The sequence below is a fragment of the Bolinopsis microptera genome, chromosome 7, assembly GCF_026151205.1.
Source record: "Bolinopsis microptera isolate Bmic1 chromosome 7, MBARI_Bmic_1.0, whole genome shotgun sequence".
Taxonomy (NCBI): domain Eukaryota; kingdom Metazoa; phylum Ctenophora; class Tentaculata; order Lobata; family Bolinopsidae; genus Bolinopsis; species Bolinopsis microptera.
The window spans coordinates 17,524,411-17,540,064 of NC_087078.1; the positions used below are offsets into that span (position 1 = coordinate 17,524,411).

At 42.3% G+C, this 15,654-nt stretch overlaps 2 protein-coding genes across 2 annotated transcripts in view; one reads left to right on the forward strand and one right to left on the reverse strand.

Moving 5' to 3' along the window:
* The window catches only part of LOC134818273 (FK506-binding protein 2-like), a 44,970-nt gene extending 35,956 nt beyond the window's left edge, over positions 1-9,014 (reverse strand). Inside the window, exon 1 of the mRNA XM_063827764.1 lies at positions 8,982-9,014. The gene's annotated coding sequence lies outside the window, so the exon portion shown is untranslated. The remainder of the gene's footprint in view (positions 1-8,981) is intronic.
* Positions 9,015-13,372: 4,358 nt separating this feature from the next.
* On the forward strand, positions 13,373-15,548 carry LOC134817778 (RNA-binding protein NOB1-like). Its single transcript, XM_063827103.1, has 5 exons — positions 13,373-13,590; positions 13,792-13,913; positions 14,082-14,204; positions 14,375-14,635; positions 14,781-15,548. Exons 1-5 carry the CDS (start codon positions 13,445-13,447, stop codon positions 15,434-15,436), a joined length of 1,308 nt encoding a protein of 435 aa, XP_063683173.1. The 5' UTR covers positions 13,373-13,444; the 3' UTR covers positions 15,437-15,548.
* The last annotated feature ends 106 nt before the right edge of the window (positions 15,549-15,654 follow it).

Genomic DNA, 15,654 nt, shown 5'->3' on the forward strand with positions numbered 1-15,654 from the left:
GTACAAATAAAAGTACAATTGAGATTGGCTTTTATCTCCTTTGAGTAACACAAGTTACTGCTGAAGTTTCCGCGCCCACATGGCTTCTCCAAAGGCGGAAACATATACTTCCGTCATACATGTCCTCAAATTAGTTGTTATTATATAGTAGTGTTCAAAGTGCTAGGGCTAATAAGGCATAAGGGCAAAGCGACCAATATTCTCTACTAATTCAATCTTTCGTAATGTATAAAATGTTCAAATTGGAGGCAAAGAGAGTCAAAATGCAACAGTTACGCTGGTTGGTTAGTGGAAGCTACTGGTTGTGGAAGCTGCTAGTCACATGGAAGCAGCTAGTCTTGAAACTATAGAAATGGTTTAGACACTATCCTTTTGATATTGAGATATTGGTATCTCAGATCACGTGTACATCGTTCCTTTTTTATGACACAGTAATTTATTGACACTCACAGCTATAATTTTAATCATTGAATCAGTATTTTTATCTGTGCTCTGCGTAATGCATCACATGAATCAGTTTTTTAATCTATTAACTTATTACACATTTGTGCTCTGCGTTAGCATCACTTGACTATTTAATAAAATTGTTTGTTCAGGCCATGACCTTATAGTCAGCCAATTGGCCATTACTATATTAAGAAAGAATATTCAAACAATATACACATAATATAGCAATGGCCAATTGGCTGACTATAAGGTCATGGCATGAACAAACAATTTTTTTTAAATAGTCAAGTGATGCTAAAGCAGAGCACAAATATGTAATAAGTTAATAGATAAAAATACTGATTCAATGATTAAAATTATAGCTGTGAGTGTCAATAAATTACTGTGTCATAAAAAAAGGAACGATGTACACGTGATCTGAGATACCAATATCTCAATATCAAAAGGATAGTGTCTAGAAACATTCATAGTCCATGGTGGCAGGTATCAAGTTAAACGAAGTTACACTGACTGGCAATGTATACGATTGCCGTCTCCCTCTCTCACCCCTGACCGCTATCAGGGTGCTCCTGAGGATTGAGAATCTAATCCTGGTGTATATTGTTTGAATATTCTTTTCACTAGAAATGGTTTAAAGCAAGATTCTAAACAGTGAAACTAACCAGTCAGTCGAGTGGTATGGTGTGCTTTGTATTTGTATCTGTACGAGTAATCTGTAAGACTATCCTTGTTGTGGTACAAGGATGGTTTCAAATGATCTCCAATTACTGTCAAATCTTTTTTAGGGACTTTTTAGGGACTTTTTGAGGGACAACATCTAATACACTTAGCTTCACTAACTGCATCTAAAGACCTACCCAATTACATATCACTATTATTTTATTTATTGAATTGTTTCTTATTTTTGGGGGTGTCCACTGTCTAACCTTAAAGCTGGACAATTACCATTGCTAAAAATGTGTAATAAACTGCATCACACTATCATCATCACACCTCATCACCCTTGTCTTATATACTGTGTACTGATTTGATCAAGTTTACTGATTTGATCAAGTTAAGGGGCCATTACTAAGGATGTGCAACAAAATTTCGGTTTTTCAAACCACCCTGCAGCTGCCCCCGGCCCTTCCCCTTGTCCGAGATCCAAAAACCACCCCCTCCTTATATGCTGCACGTCTTAAGTAGATGGCCTTTAAACCTCTCCTTTTATATTGCAATGATTATGTTCTTTTTTTAATATATTCTAATTTCTGATTTTTAATTGAAGTAGTAAAAACTTTAAATTTGCAAACACTGATACTCTACAGAGACTACCTGGTTACGAATTGAAGCTATCTAGGATTTAACGTGAACCTCAAACCCTTGTGTTCAAATCATGGTCAATTGGAAAGCTCAGACTCTACACTGATCGGCAGAATTGATTTTTTTAACACAACATGTAACATTTTGATATTCATCTACATTCTACAATCATACAAAGTTCTAATTACAAGGATAATTCATTTGTTATAAAAAAGGCCTAGAAACAATTCAGATCTTTGAAACAGTTTCGAAACTTCTTTCCTATCTTGATCAATGTCTCTTTTGTCTTTTTGCTAAACCAAAGGTGTACAAATGGTGAGAGGGCAATGGAAAGCAACATGATTCCGTACATTATGTCCAAAAGTATTTTGTTCTTGGAGTAAAACCAGCTTGGATTTACCAAAGCTGGTATAAAGGGTAGACAAGCTGCCATTGTTATGGCCATAGTAACTATTATGATAGCTGGAAATTGAGGGGTCTTTACTATAGCTCCGTCATCGCTGAAACCACCTTGCATGATTGCTTTATTTCTTGTACTTCTTAACAGATTCGCATCATCATTATCTTGCTCTGTATTAACTGTAGAAAACGTAGAGACTTGAGTCAAAGGCAAGAATCGACTTTTCCTTGCTTCTTGTTTCTTTTTATGTTCCACAACTTTCAGCCCTATGAGAAAGAACATAGAAAGGTTTAGCAGTAAAGGCAGTACTAGGACAACTGAAATCCATGCAACAATGAAGTAGGTGTATTCGCCTCCATTAAAGTTACAGAAGTTCCGTGTTGTTACTAGATGTTCAAGCATTTCCTTAAACCATAATATTGGGGAAGACACTACCACCACGAAAGCAAACGATGCCAGACACCACATCAATTGCTTTTTCACTGTTGTCATTTCCAGTTTTCCCACTGGGAATCGTATCAGAATGAACTTGTAGAGAGTCATCAAGAAGTTGGCAAAAGACAAACATCCGATTGCAACCAAAGACAAGAACCAAGAAAGCTTACATGTTGACTCTGTCACATTGCTAACAATTGCAAATATGGCTGCCCCAATAATCATTAGATTTGCTGTTGAGTACCATAGTTGTGTGACATACGCAAACAGTAGTTCTCTGTTTAGATATGCTATGATAACCTGGCAGAGAACTCCAATCAGAAGAATTCCTGGAGTAGAATAGTACATTATCAGTGTTACCTCCAATTTCACTGTCTTTGGTTTCTTTTCACCACCTACTGCAGCTGCTTCTGTCACTTCTTTTTGGGGAGTTTCTGTTACAACATTTGTTCTGTTATATTCCATTTTATCGTTATCAGTCTCCTTATTATGAATATCCTCAGCTTCTGTTGGATCAATCTGGGATGTTTCTGCTGGTCCAGTCTTTTGATCACTGTCCTTGGTTTCCTTATGGGGCTCGGTTACAATTGGTGGTTTCGTTTTCACCTTTGGAGGGTCGGTCGGGTCTTTTTGAACAGGAGTTCTTGACAAAACTTCAGGTTTGAGAAAGATTGCTGCTGTGATCACTTCGAAATCACCCTTTTCAAACTTCCCGTTTCTTTCTAGCACACTTTTCCCATGGACTGAACCCTGCAATAAGAATGGTGCTTTGTTCATATTAAGTGAAACAAATTTGATAGTGAAACAAATGTTGAATTCTATCCTAGTAACATTCATAGGTGTTGATAGTTTTAAGAATTAATCACTTTCCTGCTTAACCAAAAGCACGACCTAAGCTTTGCTGAACATATTATTGATAGAGGTTACCTACAACTTACATTAATACTCATTTAAAACAGTAAATGTTGATATTACTTACATGAATGAAGGCTAGCCAGAGGGCTATGTGGAGTATTCCACATCGCAATTTCATTGAAATAACATTATTTGGAAAACATATTGTACTTACTGCTGTAGTAAGGATTTTATGGCAAAACAAACTGAAAATCACAAAGAAATGACTATGTTGCTGCAATATTGTAGTATATTTTTCAAGGAAGTGGTTACCAACAAATAACAACAAACAAAGGTTTTTGCTCATTGCCTATGCCTAGATGCAATTGAATCAACAGCAGTTAAATGGAATTACATATGCATTATTTTATCGTGTACATATGGTTTTAAAGAAAACTGATTCCGCAGGTTTGAAGTACTGATTATTAAGTAACAATACTATAGCTAGGGGTGCATACTGCAATGGGAAACTATTGTTAAAACTAACAATTTGTTATTTTAGCTATGGACCATATTAGATAGCATGTCTGAGAATGGATAGGAGTGATCATGGATTGTGATGATTGGTGCATATGGAAAATCCTCACCGTCACATTTGGTTTGTAATATGTATAATGTATATTTACTATTATATTCAATTCAACTAATATGATACTATAATATTAAAAAGCAAAATTTAAATTGTGTCATCAATGTACTCACTTTATTAAATGTTGCTTTAAAGTTAACCTAGTCGAGATTTGTAAGTTTGTCTACTGTCTAGCTAACTATATTTTTTTCAGCTGCTATAATTATATTCCTCACTGTTTTACTCTCCTACTCTCTCTACACCATTTTCAAGTTGAGGCTCTACCAGATCGCCATTAAGAACATACCTAACAACAACTTCAGCAATGTTGTCGTCAACCACAGCAACGTTGAAAAGATAGAAGAAAACGGTATCATTTACAAGGATTACTCATGTTAATTGTTAAACTCACCGATATAATGAAGCTCCTGCTGAAGATTGTAGATATTACAGTTATGCTTAAGTTTTGAAGATAGTTTGAAAAAAAGTTTATAAGTTTCCACAATTAAGTTATTTTCTTTTCTTTTAATACATTTTATAATCAATTGTTACTTTCAGACTAGGCCGGAAAATATTTAAAGTTAGATTTAAAGTTAGACATTTTTTAGTTTGTATTTTATAGTGTTAAAGTTAATCTAATCCATACATACATTTACCATGGGTTGTAGAATGTAGATAATGTTTTGTATATGTTTTTGTCAGAGCTTCGACTCTGAGATCCCTTCTGGTAAGGTAGAGTCTAAGATATAACTATATAGTATAACTCTCTCGAGTTAAATTTGAAAGTGATCAAAGTAATATAAAGTTATGTATGCAGTGCATGTAGCATGATTTTATAGGCATATGCATGTTTTATCACAATATAATACTCCAATTATTGCATGAGATATTATTCTCTACTCTGTAAGAACAGCTGGGGCAAGAGCCAAGAATTGATCACGCTTTTTTATGAAGCACTATGACAAGCTTATGTTCAAGCTAGAATTGCCGAATTGGCGATACCTAACATTTTTTGAAAATGGTTTCCATGGTGCTACACACATACCGCACCAAATTCTTGTGTCAGATCTTGCCTCAGTTCGATAAAGATGCTGGACAGCATCTTGAGCCATTAAAATATCAAACTATAATCGTCTATTATCGCATCCCTTTTTTATCGATATATATACTATTATAGCATCATTATATCGGGTTATATCATATTATCATCATTTCCATCGGTATATGGAAGCCAAAGATTTTTCGTTTCATATTTGGGGTTTTTGAAAACGTTTGACAATTTTGACAAGTATTCGGTAATTTTTGTAAGCCGAAGATAAAAAGATTTTTTAGATTTTATAAGTACCGTGTACACCAAGTAAAATGTAATATAAATGTTCTTTATATTATTGTATGATAATATTATATTCATGTATTGAAAAGAACGTTCGATTATTGCTTTGTCTTTACTGCTATGCACTTGATCAAACTGAATTTAAGTTCATTGCATGTTCTGGTTACTGGTTAGCTATATTTAAATTAACATGGTGATCCTGAAAAGATTCGGGCTGGATTCGTTACGACCGTTTGCCCATCATACTCATTGAACTTTCCAAGAAATGAGACAGCTAGGAAAGTTTTAATTTATCAGCTGAAAAAAACTGAAAAAAATCGCGATTTGTCACGAGGTCAGGATCGGATCTGAAAAAATCGCGACTTGTTGCTAGGTCAGGATCTGAAAAAAATCGTGATTTATCGCGGCAAACGTGAAAAATCGCGATTCTGCACATGCCGCAATTTCCTTTTTGTCCTTACCCCGAAAATGTTTCGAAATTCAGGCTTTGGCCTGAATTTCAATTATGTGTATTTTTGCCCTTCTTCATCGAGAGTGCAAAGTATTCGCACCAAACGAATAAGAGTATCATAAATTTGTGACTACTCAGTGTTGAATCCACCACTTTGACCTTTACTACCTTTTTCAGGTTCAGAAATGGATAAATTTCCCAATCCGGACATGATGTTGGTAGGATTTCTCGCACAAGCTGCTCTGTCAAGTCTTCTGATATCTTCCATAGCTAGCAATCATCGTGGTTGCTCATGGAATGCGGGAATGTTTTGGTTGCTGCTTATCGGGCTGTCTGCAATAGTGGCTTTCTTAACGTACATTAAAAGCAAAGACAAAAAGTTGGTTCAAGGACTAGTTTCTTTTGCAGGATCTTTCATTCTCAACCTAAGTGGCGATTTTCTTGGAATGTCAGCATTTACATGTTTCACAGATACAGATACAGCGAAGATACAGCGAAGCCGCACCATCTACATGTATTGCACGATCCCGATAATGGCACTAGCTTCGCTACTAATTGCCATGCACTTCCTCAAAGAAACAAATCCACAAGCATCTGCAGAAAATACCAAACTGCCGAACCCAGAAGTGATTCTTCTTGGGGTTTGTGTTCAGTGTTTTATTGGAAAGTGTGTGAACGCTATTGAATTTGACAGCCTTTGGGTTTGCATAGGAAACGGATTCGGATTATGGCTGGAGCTTACGATTGTGTCAGTCATCCTCGCCGTTTTAACTTATAAAAAAACTGACAACCAATTTATGTTACATCGATCATTGCTATTGCTAACATTTGCCTGCTCATTTATCATTAGCTTGAGTTCATCAAATGTAGGTTTCTGGTCACTTGCCTGTTCATTTTTATTATGTTTATGATTGTGTTTTCGAATATTATTATTTGTTCACGTCCATCATTAATGGGGTAGCTGCTCTGGTTATCGTAGTCATATTCCTGAGGAAGAATGTCTCTGCTCCTCAAAATCTAGCAGCTCAAAGTCTTCAAGCTGGTGATGCTCCTAAAGCTCCCTCTTACCCGCCACAAGCATCCTACCCAGCTCCAGGGCCCCACCCGCCACAAGCATCCTACCCTCCACAAGCATCCTACCCAGCTCCAGGATCCCACCCGCCACAAGCATCCTTCCCAGCTCCAGGGTCCTACCCGCCACAAGCATCCTTCCCAGCTCCAGGGTTCTACCCGCCACAAGCATCCTACCCAGCTCCAGGATCCCACCCGCCACAAGCATCCTTCCCAGCTCCAGGGTCCTACCCGCCACAAGCATCCTACCCAGCTCCAGGGTCCCACCCGCCACAAGCATCCTACCCAGCTCCAGGGTCCTATCCGCCACAAGCATCCTACCCAGCTCCACCATCTTACCCAGGTCCTAACTATCCTTTAGTCAAAGATTCTCTTCCTGTCGTGAGCAATTGAATGAACAGTGTAGTCTGAAGAGAGAGGCTACTCTCTGCAGCAATAAAATTGACTTATCAATGTTGGTTTATATTAGAGAATTAAGACTGATGAAATGAGATGCCAAAATAGGGCAGTGACAAAAACGATAGTTAGGATTTAATTTTGAAATTTATTCCCTGGATATGTTTCAAAGTGTGCCTTATCTGTTTCAAGGTGACTCATGGATTGGCGCAGATGTACCTCCAGGAGTTGGTTCAATTGAATTGAAATGACAATGACATGGGTGTCAAAGAAACAAGAACAAAAACAGCATGCGATATATACTTATGAAGATACCCAAGTGCTCTAAACTGAAGGCGACTAACAGGCGGTTCAGCAACTATGCACCTGAATCATGGAATTCTCTTCCTCTTGATGTCTGTAACATCGATAATATTGTGTCTTTTAAGAGGAAGTTGAAGAACTATTTGTATGATCAGTTATAGCCTGGTTAGGCTATTGCTAGTAGTTAGGTCTTTTTTGTGTAATTTTTTCGGGAATCCATTTCTTGTTTTTTGGTTTTAATATATAACCGGTTGTTTTTTGTTCGGTGTGTCAATAAAATCAATTATATTGTACTAGAAACCTGCTAGTCGAAAGCTTTGTTCGAGGAAATTTTAAAAATCAGTTATGTTTTAATTTCTCTTCACAAATTATAAACTATTTTAGTATTGTTGCCAAATGGTACATTAGCAAAAGATTTCAGGCAGGGGTCATGCCGATCTGGCAGGGGTATATCAAACTACTTAAGCTTTCACTTACAGGAGACAAAATAGGTCACAAAAGTTCTAGTGTGTCGATCTTGGCCGATTAGGGCAAAAAGGTCCACTCCATTTATATTGCCGTAGCTGTCTATGTTATTTAATTATTAATGGTTATTGTTACTATCTTACAGTACTACTAGCTGTTTTTGTAGTACATGCCCTGCTTCCTTCCTTCCCTAAATTACCTTACAAGCTCCTCCTCTCTTACACCCTTTTCACTCGCTTCATTTCACTCATTCACTTCATATCTTATTACCACAGTAGTCAGTATCTGCCAAAACCAACATGACCCATGTGGAAAGGGGCCTTGACGTTGTTTCCCACTTGGCTCTGCATCCCAAGCTGACAGTCGGCCTCCACTCTCGAAAAACTTAATACCTTCAGTGAAGGCCGACGAGCGTGCTAAATCACTCTACATTCGATCTTCGAGATTGTTCTAAAAGGGTCCCCGATAGTTGAAACCAACTTGAATCGATGTATTTTCGGCCGCTGATTCCGAATCACCCCTCATGACATAGGGTTAAATGCTCCCCTGGCGAGATATTGGTATTAAACTGTCTCGATCACGTGATATGACCGTAAAAGGAAGTTAGTTCAATTTCTCGTTAGGGTTAGGGTTTCAGCATATGCTTTTGTTAAGGATTGGGTTAGGGTTAGGATCAGATTAAAGGGTAAGGGTTTTGAATAGTCGTTCAGGGCCAGCTAGATAACGGGTTAAAAAAGTCTAGTCACGTGACAGTCGAGTGTAGAGTGATTAATAAATTAATCATCATCCGACCATAACCGGTAGATGTATTCTGTATAAAATTATCTTTATCCCGGTTACTGCGACAAGTAAAAATGCTCTTATTAGGGAAAGGAGTTTACTCGACGTTTCAATGTAACTACATCGTATTCATGATCTCAAATTATTTGTTATATAGTAGTGTTGAAAGTATTAAAACCGGGATAAAGATAATTTTACACAGAATACATTACAACAATGCGACTCATAAACAATACTCCAAACCGAGAGAGATAGAAAGAAATTTGAATTAAAATATTGTCAAATTGTTAATATTATTCTAGAGGGTAAGAAATAAAATTTTGATTACACAGTCAACAACCTTTTACAGGCATGGTTGACACTGAACGTTTTGCTGTTTTTGAAATTCAGGCTGTGGCCAAACCCAGAGCGTTTGCTAAATTTGAACTTTTGAAAAACTCAAAGATTTTTGCCCCCTCATGAAGAAAATCATTCTTACACCCCTGTCAACATGTTATTATAAAGGGGGGGGGGGGGGGGGGGGTGACATGTCTCCAATGTCTCCCGCACCTTATCTTTTCGAAAAAGACAAAGACATTGGAGACATTGGAGACATTGGAGACATTGGAGACACAGCTTTTGGAGACATTGGAGACATTTGGGACATTTGGGACATTGGGGACATTAGAGACACAGCTTTTGGAGACATTGGAGACACGGCTTTTGGAGACATTGGAGACATTGGGGACATTTGGGACATTGGGGACATTAGAGACACAACTTTTGGAGACATTGGAGACACAGCCTCCTCCTCCTCCTCCTCCTCCTCCTCCTCCTCCTCTTCCTCCTCAGTCCTCCTCAGTCGTTCTCCTCCTCCTCCTGAGTCCTCCTCCTCCTGAGTCCTCCTACTCCTCTTCATCCTCCTCCTCTTCCTCCTCAATCATCAGTCCTCCTCCTCAGTCCTCCTCCTCATCTTTCTCGTCAGTCTTCCTCCTCCTCCTCAGTCCTCCCCAAGTCCCCCTCCTCCTCAGTCCTCCCCTAGTCCCCCCTCCTATTCAGTCCTCATCCTCCTCCTCCTCAGTTCTCCTCAGTCCTCCTCCTTCTCAGTCCTCCTCCTGAGTCCTCTTCCTGAGTCCTCCTCCTGAGTCCTCCTCTTCCTGAGTCCTCCTCCTCCTAGGTCCTCCTCCTTCTCCTCCTCCTCCTCCTCCTCAGTCCTTCTCCTCCTCCTCCTCCTCCCTCTCAGTCATCCTCCTCAGTCATCCTCCTCAGCCATCCTCCTCAGCCGTCCTCCTCAGCCATCCTCATCAGTACTCCTCAGTCCTCCTCCTCAGTCCTCATCCTCCTCCTCAGTCCTCCTCCTCATCCTTCTCCTTAGTCCTCCTCTTCCTCAGTCCTCCCCAGTCCCCCTCCTCCTCCCATTCACTCCTCCTCCTCCTCCTCAGTTTTCCTGAGTCTTCCTCCTGAGTCCTCCTCCTCCTCCTGAGTCCTCCTCCTGAGTCCTCCTCCTGGGTCCTCCTCAGCCATCCTCCTCAGTCCTCCTCAGTCCTTCTCCTCCTCCTCAGTCCTCATCCTCATCCTCCTCTTCAATCCTTCTCCTCCTGGGTCCTCCTCCTCCTCCTCCTCCTCCTCCTCTTCCTCCTCAGTCCTCCTCAGTCGTTCTCCTCCTCCTCCTGAGTCCTCCTCCTCCTGAGTCCTCCTACTCCTCTTCATCCTCCTCCTCTTCCTCCTCAATCATCAGTCCTCCTCCTCAGTCCTCCTCCTCATCTTTCTCGTCAGTCTTCCTCCTCCTCCTCAGTCCTCCCCAAGTCCCCCTCCTCCTCAGTCCTCCCCTAGTCCCCCCTCCTATTCAGTCCTCATCCTCCTCCTCCTCAGTTCTCCTCAGTCCTCCTCCTTCTCAGTCCTCCTCCTGAGTCCTCTTCCTGAGTCCTCCTCCTGAGTCCTCCTCTTCCTGAGTCCTCCTCCTCCTAGGTCCTCCTCCTTCTCCTCCTCCTCCTCCTCCTCAGTCCTTCTCCTCCTCCTCCTCCTCCCTCTCAGTCATCCTCCTCAGTCATCCTCCTCAGCCATCCTCCTCAGCCGTCCTCCTCAGCCATCCTCATCAGTACTCCTCAGTCCTCCTCCTCAGTCCTCATCCTCCTCCTCAGTCCTCCTCCTCATCCTTCTCCTTAGTCCTCCTCTTCCTCAGTCCTCCCCAGTCCCCCTCCTCCTCCCATTCACTCCTCCTCCTCCTCCTCAGTTTTCCTGAGTCTTCCTCCTGAGTCCTCCTCCTCCTCCTGAGTCCTCCTCCTGAGTCCTCCTCCTGGGTCCTCCTCAGCCATCCTCCTCAGTCCTCCTCAGTCCTTCTCCTCCTCCTCAGTCCTCATCCTCATCCTCCTCTTCAATCCTTCTCCTCCTGGGTCCTCTTCCTCCTCTTCATTCTCCTCCTCTTCCTCCTCAGTCCTCAGTCCTCCTCCTCATCCTTCTCGTCAGTCCTCCTCCTCCTATTCAGTCCTCCTCCTCCTCCTCCTCAGTTCTCCTCAGTCCTCCTCCTGCTCATTCCTCCTAAGTCCTCCTCCTGAGTCCTCCCCCTCTTCCTCCTGAGTCCTCCTCCTGGTTCATCCTCCTCCTAGTTCCTCCACCTTCTCCTTCTCCTCCTCAGTCATTCTCCTCCTCCTCCTCCTCAGTCATCCTCTTCAGTACTCCTCAGTCCTCCTCCTTCTCAGTCCTCCTCAGTCCTCTTCCTGAGTTCTCCTCCTCCTCAGTCCTCCTTCTGGGTCCTCCTCCTCCTAGGTCCTCCCCCTCCTCCTCCTATTCACTCCTCAGTTTTCCTGAGTCCTTCTCCTGAGTCCTCCTCCTGAGTCCTCCTCCTGGGTCCTCCTCCTCCTAGGTCCTCCTCCTTCTCCTCCTCAGTCCTTCTCCTCCTCCTCCTCAGTCCTCCTCCTCCTCCCTCTCAGTCATCCTCCTCAGCCATCCTCCTCAGTCCTCCTCCTCCTCAGTCCTCATCCTCATCGTCCTCTTCAGTCCTCCTCCTCCTGGGTCCTCTTCCTCCTCTTCATCCTCCTCTTCCTCCTCAGTCCTCCTCCTCATCCTTCTCGTCAGTCCTCCTCCTCCTCAGTCCTCCCCAGTCCCCCTCCTCCTCCTATTCAGTCCTCCTCCTCCTCCTCAGTTCTCCTCAGTCCTCCTCCTTCTCATTCCTCCTAAGTCCTCCTCCTGAGTCCTCCCCTCTTCCTCCTGAGTCCTCCTCCTGGTTCATCCTCCTCCTAGTTCCTCCACCTTCTCCTTCTCCTCCTCAGTCCTTCTCCTCCTCTCCTCCTCAATCATCCTCTTCAGTACTCCTCAGTCCTCCTCCTTCTCAGTCCTCCTCCTTCTCAGTCCTCCTCAGTCCTCTTCCTGAGTTCTCCTCCTCCTCCTCCTCCTCAGTCCTCCTTCTCGGTCCTCCTCCTCCTAGGTCCTCCCCCTCCTCCTCCTATTCACTCTTCAGTTTTCCTGAGTCCTTCTCCTGAGTCCTCCTCCTGAGTCCTCCTCCTGGGTCCTTCTCCTCCTAGGTCCTCCTCCTTCTCCTCCTCAGTCCTTCTCCTCCTCCTCCTCAGTCCTCCTCCTCCTCCCTCTCAGTCATCCTCCTCAGCCATCCTCCTCAGTCCTCCTCCTCCTCCTCAGTCCTCATCCTCATCGTCCTCTTCAGTCCTCCTCTTCCTGGGTCCTCTTCCTCCTCTTCATCCTCCTCCTCTTCCTCCTCAGTCCTCAGTCCTCAGTCCTCAGTCCTCCTCCTCATCCTTCTCGTCAGTCCTCCTCCTCCTCAGTCCTCCCCAGTCCCCCTCCTCCTATTCAGTCCTCCTCCTCCTCCTCAGTTCTCCTCAGTCCTCCTCCTTCTCATTCCTCCTAAGTCCTCCTCCTGAGTCTTCCTCCTCTTTTCCTCCTGAGTCCTCCTCCTGGTTCATCCTCCTCCTAGTTCCTCCACCTTCTCCTTCTCCTCCTCAGTCCTTCTCCTCCTCCTCCTCCTCCTCAGTCATCCTCTTCAGTACTCCTGAGTCCTCCTCCTTCTCAGTCCTTTTCCTGAGTTCTCCTCCTCCTCCTCGTGAGTCCTCCTTCTGGGTCCTCCTCCTAGGTCCTCCACCTTCTCCTCCTCAGTCCTACTCCTCCTCCTCAGTCCTTTTCCTCTTCCTCCTCCTCCTCCTCCCTCTCAGTCATCCTCCTCAGCCATCCTCCTCAGCCATCCTCCTCAGTAGTCCTCAGTCCTCCTCCTTCTCAGTCCTCCTCAGTCCTCTTCCTGAGTCCTCATCCTCCTCCTTCTCCTCCTGAGTCCTCCTCCTGGGTCATCCTCCTCCTAGATCCTCCTCCTTCTCCAATCATACATCTACGTCTCCAGTGTCTCCAATGTCTCCAATGTCTCCAAAAGCTTTGTCTCCAATGTCTCCAATGTCCCCAATGTCTCCAATGTCTCCAAAAGCTGTGTCTCCAATGTCTCCAATGTCTCCAGGACATGTCTCTGCACCCTATCTTTTCAAAAAAGACAAAAGACATTGGAGACATTGGAGACATGTCACCCCCCCTATAAATAACTGCTACGTCAAAGTAACTAACTCCCTTCAGTACTAGCTAGATGTTAGGAAGTGATAATAACTAACTCCCCCCAGTACTAGCTTGATGTTAGGAAGTGATACACTTCTCGACCATCTGGTCGTAGACACTGGGCCTCTTATTCGCAACATAAAGTTTGATAAATTAGCTCAGAGATTAGTTACGACTCGGGGAGTGCTGCAGGAAGTCAAAGATGCTTTCACCAGACAGAAGTTAGTTGTTACTACACACTGCTAGAAATATCTGGTGTTAAATTTTAATGTTTATCAGCAATTTATCTGACTGCTCACTGCTCAAACTTTTCACACTGACTGCTCACACTTTTCACTTTTCACACTGCTCACACCACTCTTTCAGTAGAATGATTTTCCAAAAATATATCTTGATCTTATACATTCCACTCTCTCTCGCAGACTAGAATTGCTTCCAATGGAGATAGAAGAACAACGACCTTCTGATAAAAGTCTGAAATTTGTGTTGGATTTTGCTAAACAAACAGGGGACGTACGGAGTTTATCTAACACTGATTTAGCTGGTAATTATTGTGTATATACGCTCATTAAGACAAGCCTTTAATGAAATGAAGCGCATTCTGCATTTTTTAATACTTTAACTGCCAACATAAAATCAACCAATCTGTTTGATTAACAAATTAACAAATTTTAGTTAAATTGTTTAATCAAAACAAAGTAACTATTTTCAGTGGTCGCTCTTACGTATGATTTGGAGAGTAGTTTAAACGGAACAGAGCATCTGAGGAAAAGTCCTGTTACTACCATCAAGGTTAACGAAGGGTTTGGAGATGATAAAATAACCAACTTAGCTGGTAAGAGCCAATATTTTCTATTTCTCCGTAAAAATATCGTTTCAATTTTTGTTATCTAAAATATTATATAATACGTACCAGCTATATACTCTATTTACAGATCATATTAAGTACACAATTTCTCAATTATTCCCGGTAATTATGCCCTGAAACAAACTCAATTTGTTCAGGTTTCTACGTCCCAAAATCCATGGCCAGTTCAACCTCCTCCCGCACTACTTCCATCAGCACAACAGCTAAACCGGACACAATTGAACCTATAATCGAGGACGATTCTGTCGAGGGTGATTCTGTCGAGGGTGATCTTACTGATTGTCTGAACCAGTGCGAGCTGGATGAGGGCTGGACGACTGTCCCTAAAAAGAAGAATGAGGCTGATGATGGGGAGATGGAAGAGTTTATTTTACCTGACGATATACTGGTATCTGCAGGTATTGATTATTCAACTTTTCAAAGATAAAAGATCCATTTTATGTTTCATTATTAGGTTTCTTAGTTCTTGGTACGAATTAATTTGTTCAAACTCTCTGTACGTAGTGTACCTGTAGCCAGAAAATAACTTTGTCTTTAATTCAGATGATGACATAGAATTAGAAGATGAAGAATACGAATTTGACGATAACGATGACGACTGGATAACACCCTCCAACATATCAGAGAAGAAAACAGAATCTCTCCTCTCCATAAAAGTGGGATGTGCCACCACTGACTTTGCAATGCAGAACTTGCTCCTTCAGATCGGATTACATGTAGTCAGTGTGGATGGCATGCTTATTAAATACGCTAAAATATACGTCCTCAAATGTACAGCTTGCTTCACAGTCGTTCAAGACTGCAGCAATGTGTTCTGTACTAAGTGCGGTAACAAAACTCTAGAGAAAGTAGCAGTAACAGTAGACGAGGATGGTATCACGTGGTATCAGAGATTGAGCAGGAAACCCAGGACAGGGCGAGGTGTGAGGTTCTCTCTTCCTAAACCTCAGGGGGGAAGACAGGCGGCTAACAGTCCGTGGATAACACCAGATCAACCTGATAAAGTTCACAAAATGGCGAGTAATTTTAAGAGCTCTGTTGATGTGATGAGCGGGGATTTTGTTAAGTCGGGCAGTCCGTTCGGGACGACAAATGTTGATTCTAAAGCCTTCCAATTCAAACAAAGTGCGGGGAGACGCTCAAATCCTAACGAGAGGACGAAACGAACGGGAAATAGGAAAAAGAAGAAGAGATCATGAAATATTTGAGCGAGTTTTTAAGTTTTATCTTTTTCTGACCTTGTGACCGACAATTTCTGACTAAATTATTACTGTGGGTATTATTATTTGAGCCGTTACCTCTTTTATTTTAGACCACAGCGTTTTCATCGGCCTCTTTTTGCTATTATTTAATTAAAGGCTGTACAGTGTACCCTTCCTGATTCCTCACAAAACCTTCTTGATCCCATGAGACTTGA